The 6,530-nt window shown below is 40.6% G+C and overlaps 1 protein-coding gene across 1 annotated transcript; it reads right to left on the bottom strand.

Moving 5' to 3' along the window:
• Positions 1-240: 240 nt before the first annotated feature.
• Positions 241-1,187, bottom strand: LOC125916952 (olfactory receptor 51G2). Its single transcript, XM_049623201.1, has one exon. It carries the CDS (start codon positions 1,180-1,182, stop codon positions 241-243), a length of 942 nt encoding a protein of 313 aa, XP_049479158.1. The 5' UTR covers positions 1,183-1,187.
• Between the last annotated feature and the right edge of the window lie 5,343 nt (positions 1,188-6,530).

Raw genomic sequence — 6,530 nt, 5'->3', positions numbered from 1 at the left:
AGGATTAGAAATACCTCTGTGGCCATTTTTGTAAAATACAATCTGCCATGTCATACTGCATTGTGTTTTCCCCCCACCAGAATGATAGTTCTGTAAGAGCTGTGACTTCTTGATCATTTCTGTGTGTATTTGTTGAGTAAATAAATAATTGTCTCCTCCACTTCATACACATTAGATATTATAAAGGCTAGAGGAATAAGGGTATACTGAAGGAAATAGTGCCTCTAAGACTAGACCCAGCTAACAACAAAAGGCATGGGCCACACGATCTCGGATCTGTTTGGTCTTCACGCTATAGACTATGGGGTTCATCAGGGGAGGGGCTAGAAGGTACACAAAGCCCATGATCACTTGGACAAGATGAGGCGCCTTGTTCCCAAACCGGTGGATGATGGACAAACCAATCATGGGAGTGTAGAAGAGAAGCACAGCACATATATGGGAAACACAGGTGTTGAGAGCTTTGAATCTCTCAGCCCTGGATGCAATAGACAGCACAGTACGCAGGATCAGGACATAGGAGAAGAGAATGAGCAGTGAGTCTACACCCACTGTTGAAACAATGACAAACATGCCATAGATGCTGTTGGCTTTGATGTCTGCACAGGCCAATTTCATTACTTCTTGATGGAGACAATAGGAATGTGAGAGAAGTGCAGAGCCACAATAGGAGAATCTTTTGAGCATAAAAGGCAATGGGAAAATGAGTGCTACACTGCGACCCAGGGAAACCAGGCCAATCCTGCCAATGACTGTGTTGGTGAGAATGGAAGCATAGTGCAAGGGGCGACAAATGGCCACAAAGCGGTCAAAGGCCATAGACAGCAGCACAGAGGACTCTAGGAAGGACAAACAGTGAATGAAAAAGAGCTGGGCAAAACAGGCATCGTGACCAATATCTCGCGCCCCAATCCAAAAGATACCTAGCACTGTAGGGAGGGTGCAAAGAGACAGACCCAGGTCAGTTACAGCCAGCATGGACAGGAAAAGGTACATAGGCTCATGGAGTGAGGGCTCTGTTTTAATGATAAAAAGGATAGTACAGTTGCCCAGGATGGAAACCAGGTAAATGAAGCACAATGGGATGGAGATCCAGATGTGCATGTGCTCCAGCCCAGGAATGCCACTCAGCAGAAAGGTGGAGGAAGTGTTGCTGCTGCTTTCCAAGGGTCCCAAAGACATTGTGTGTGGAGGGAAGAGGAAAATTGGATTCCTTCCAAATTCCTGAAATGAATTCAGAAAAAAAGCTAGAGGTCGAACCTGGGAAGAAATTAGAAACCAAACCAAACCAAACCAAAACAACAACAACAAAAACTAACAAACAAAACAAAACAAAACAAAACAAAACAAAAAAACATGAGAATCAAGTAGACCTAGAAGTGTACATCTCCTCCAGAGGTCACTTCCTTCTGGTCTCTGGCTTTCTTTCCACATTGTTTTAGAAAAATGTTTTTCTTTGAATTCTTTTCTCCTTTCTCCTTCAGGCTGAGAGGTCTGAGGATCTACACTATTCCTGTTGGTTATACTAATTTTGCCTACCTCTTTTGAGGAGATCTTTAATTAAACACTCCTCACCTGCCTCTTTTCTGCCAGAACTCTCACTAATGTTCTAAGCTTTCTTTCAACTTCTCTTTCTTTCCTTTCTCTTACCTTACTTCCTTTGCTATTCCTTTGTCACTGTCCATTCTTCCTTCCTTTCTCCCTCTCTCCTCCCTACCTCCCTTCCCTCCTCCTTCTCTCTCTTTCTCTCTTCCTTTTTTCCAATCTCTTTCTTCTTCTTTCCTTCCTTCCTTCCTTCCTCCTTCTTTCTTTCTTTCTTTCTTTCTTTCTTTCTTTCTTTCTTTTGTTATTTTGTTCATTCTTTCTTTCATTTTTTGCCTTTCTTTCTCTTTTCTTTTTCTCTTTCTTTCTTTCTTTCTTTCTTTCTTTCTTTCTTTCTTTCCTCTTGCTTATCTTCATCAGCCACATATAATTGCTAACCTTAGACACAGATTAATCCTTCACTCACCTTCTCCTCTGGTCTTCCAGTCGTGGAAGCCTAGTTTGATCCAGATAGCTCACATGTGCTACTCAGCTCACAGAATTCCAGTAAGGACTGGGGAGTGAATGAATGGCTGTCTGTAAAGTTATTCTTGACTGCTAAAGTGCCATATCAAAGCTCTGATTCTCCTGTGAGTCAGTAACCTGCATTCCCTGAGATCTAGAGTTCAACTTCTATCAACCTAGGTGAGAGAAAAGGCTGAAGCACCATCAACCATGGCCACATCCCCAATTGCAAGGCAGAGTCCATGAGAGTCCACAGAATAGAATGCAATATGCCAGTAGGACTTATTCTTCCTTAGATTAAAAAATGAAGGTTCATGAGAGGACAGTCACTGGGCAGAAGTCTTACGCCAATTTAAGAGTCCTGACTTTCAAAGCAGTGATCTGCCTACTCCCAGTTAATAATTCCACTAGAATGTGAGCTCAAAAATGGCAGGGGCTTGGCTTTGCTTACTTCTGTAAAGACAGTGCTTATAATGGCTATGGTATACAGTAGGCGCTCAGAAATTGTTTTATGCATGGTTAAGAGCTAAATTTATTTAGTTAGCTGTTAGTAACTCAGTGCGTATTTTATCACTTAAAGAAAATCCTATGAATTGGGGCACCTGGATGGCTCAGTCAGTTAAGTGTCCAACTTTGGCTCAGGTCATGATCTCAGAGTTTGTGAGTTCGAACCCTGTGTCAGGCTCTGTACTGACTGCCTGCTTTGGATTCTGTGTCTCCCTCTCTTCTGCCCCTCCCTGACTCGTGCTTTCTTTCTCTCTCTTTCAAAAATAAATAAACACTAAATTTTTTTTAATCCTGTGAAAAAAGTTCTATTAATAGTACCATATTATAGATGAAGAAATAGAGGATTATAGACAGTTAATATATCTAAGATCAAAGATACAGTAAATGGCCAAAATGAGATTTGAACTAATATCCAGTTATTCTCTAGATTCCAGGCTCTCAACAAACATTATACTTTCTCCCCACATACAGGACTATTCATTGTCAGCTAGAAGCAGCTAGCATAATATCAAGGGCTTAATAGACCTTCAGAAAAGTACTGATTCTTTAGCTAAATTAATAAAGTGACTGGAGAAATACACACCCTCTCTCACTCCAAACACCAGTGAAATTAATAGCCAGTGTCATTAACTCACTGTCCACCTGAAGGTCAGATTGGCTCTTGTGTGCTGTTCCTCAGCTTCTACTTCAGCCATGATCAGTGGTCACCACATCATTCATCAAAATGAATTCAGAAGAGCTGTGATAAACTTACCTGTCGGGGACAGGCAAGCTACCTGGTGATTAACGATATAATGCATAAAACTTAAGGCAGAAAATGTTTTGACATGAAAACGAAGTAGGGTAGTGAAGAAAGAATATATATTACTTAATAATATAAAAGTTAATTTATAATACATGATGAACATCTATTATTTTCCAGGCACTGTACTAGGAACACTGCAAAAGAAATAGCATTTAGATCTTAGAAAAGCCCTGAAAGTTAATATTATTACCTCGATTTGCAAATGAGGAGAGAAGCTTACAGAATTTGATGATGTGCATAAAATCATACTATCAATCAGTGACAGCTGGAATTCAAACTGAAACCTCTGGAGCTCCAAGGAGCATTCTGAAAGTTTGGAAGCATTTAGTTTAATATAGCTGGGTAGTTTTTTTTAAGCTGAGACAGCCTGAAATGAGTGAAGATTGAATGACAAAAATAGAGGGAAATATCAAAAGTCTTTTTTCCCCACCTTCTTTTACCTCAAGATAGACTCTCTTCAGAGTTTGTGCCTCACATTTTAAAGTGAGTAGGGCAGAGTAAGAATGAGAGAGAGAGAGAGAGAGAGAGAGAGAGAGAGAGAGTGTTATGAGAATAAGTTGAAGGAAAAGACTTGGATATAAAAGAAAATCCAGAATAGTGAAGCCAAGAGATATCTGCCTGGGAAAGACCACCTTTAGCCTGTTGGCCAGAGAGATCTTAGTAAGGTAACTATTCTAAGGGGTTCTTATTTAAAGGTCTTCAGAGTATCCATTTTCAGATTTGGTGAGGATTTCATTGTTCTTGACCAGTTCAAGTGTAGAGGGGAGTGGTAAACTTAACAAATGGCTTGCTCACAATTGTTCTTGGAGAACACTTCCTAGAGGTACTTGCACAAGTTCAATGGCTGCTTCTAATTCTATCACTCAGACTCTGTGGTTGCTCAGGAAAATGCCCTTTCATGTCACAGACAAGCTTTTCTTTTAGAGGATCACTTGACTTCCTACCCCTCTGTCTCTGCTTCTTGGAATTAACTCCTGATTCTGCTAACCTTGTGTCTGAGGCTAAGGAGTAGAGACTGAACTTACAGCTAATCTCATTCTTTCATCTCGGTTTCGCTTGCCTAACTTGTCTGTCTCTGTGGGTCTCAGTAATACTCTTATGTTGCCACATATGAGGCAACTCTCTGGGCTAGAAGTCAATGAAGTGAATGGGTGTGAGAAAGCTGCTGTCTCCCTACTAAGCTAGTGCTAAAACCAGACGTGGGACCCCATGAAGTTAGTGAGATCTGACTGCAATGGTCACCACCTTCTGCAGGCATCTTCTACAGCCTTTCTTGTGCTTCAAAGTCCCTTCTCTCCTCTCCCTCTCCAGAGCTCAGACTGAGCCTTCTAGGACCTCTTCTTGGCTTCACAACTGAGCACCAGACACCTGACTTACCTATCAAGGCTAGATGCAGAGACTTCAGTTCTTGTGACAGGGGAGAAGGAAAGTTAAAACCAGAGACTCTGGAGGGTATGGAGAGACTGAAGCATGGATGTTGAATTCCTTGATTTTTATGAAACTTCCTGAGGTCCCCATTGAGACCATTTCAAGAATCTTTCATCAATTCCCTAGGAGGACTGGTTTTCTGGACCTCATTATCTCATACTCTGAGGATAAGGGAAAGAAAAGAAGGGAATAGTTTTGTGAGATATCTAAATGGGAATCCCAGGAGATGTTACACACTGTAGCTACTTTTTGAAGATATTGTGAAATATTTTGAACAGCTCCACAACTTTAGGAAACCAGAGTGGGTGTTGTTGATAATGTTTTATATATGATGTATCATAACCATATAGTTATGCATATCAGAAGTGACAGTGTATATGGTGGGTATATATAACATTAAAAGGGCATTTTTAATTCAATTCTTCTCCCATCAAAAGGGGAAGAAAGGAGTGCCACATTCCTGGAAATATGGTGATAATGTTGATTCTTGGTGCCCCAAGTAACCCTATATGCTGCTGACTCCTGTCTATACTCAGGGACTCTTGTCTGTACTCCATCTCCTCTTCCTGTCTCTGATCCACACAGACACAGAATTCAGCCCTTTGTTTCTAGACATTAAGGAGCTACCTTCAGAAAGGAATTCATTTTTGTACCTTTTGGGCAACATGAGCCCCTGAAAAGCATAGGTAAACCAAGGAGTTTCATATGTCAATACAGAGATATGAAGAATTAATCATCCATTTTGAACTTTAAAAGCTGATGGGAAAGATATTTTAGAAAGAGGAAAGGAGGGCCATTTCAGTGTTTTCATTACCTACATAATTAGTATCCAGCTTATTGACTCTACTTTGAGAATACAAAGGTATAAATATTAAGGAATGTCCCAGATCCCCACACCAACCATAAGAGGTTTATTCCAATTCGTTGGCCTGATGGGCCCCCTTGGAATGTGCTGGGCTTCCTCTTGTGGCTTCATTCCATTAATCTTTGGTCAAACACATTGTAGACACATCTGAGTGTTATGTAGCAGTATTTCTCAAATCAGAGTCCCCCGATAATCAGGATCAGAACCACCTGTAATGCTTATTAAAATACATATTTCTGGGCCTCATCCCTGTAGTGCAGAATCAGAAACTGACACTAGTCACAACCACAAAGGTCTAAGAATTCTTATATATCCTTGTCTTTATGATTTGTTTTCAGCTCTGATTCCAGAATATTTTATTCCCTCTATAATAAAAAAAATGTATCACTTTTAACCTGGAATCCATTTCAAAACACAGTTACCTTTTATATTAATTTTCTGGGGCCACCAATACAAAATGCCACAGACTGGGTGGCTTTAACAATAGAAATTTATTTTTTCACAGTTCTGGAGGCCAGCAGAGCCCAAGATCAAAGTGTTGACAGGTTCAGTTTCTTCTGAGGCCTCTCTCCTTGGCTTGCAGATGGCCATCTTCTGTGTGTCCTCATATGGCCTCTCCTCTGTGCATGAGTATCCTTGACGTCTCTTGCTCTTCTTATAAGGACATGAGTCATATTGGGTTAGGGCGAACCTTAAATGCCTTGTTTTAACGTCACTATCTCCTAAAGGCCTTTACCTCCAAATACAGTCACATTCTGAGGAACTGGGGGTTAGGACTTCAGTATAAATTGGGGTAGGGCGCACAATTCAGCCAATAGCATCTGTTTATCCATGCATCCTATCACCCACTTTTTCACTTATTTAAGAAATGTTTTATAA

The sequence above is a fragment of the Panthera uncia genome, chromosome D1 (assembly GCF_023721935.1).
Source record: "Panthera uncia isolate 11264 chromosome D1, Puncia_PCG_1.0, whole genome shotgun sequence".
NCBI lineage: Eukaryota > Metazoa > Chordata > Mammalia > Carnivora > Felidae > Panthera > Panthera uncia.
This window is presented reverse-complemented; position numbering and strand designations above follow the sequence as displayed.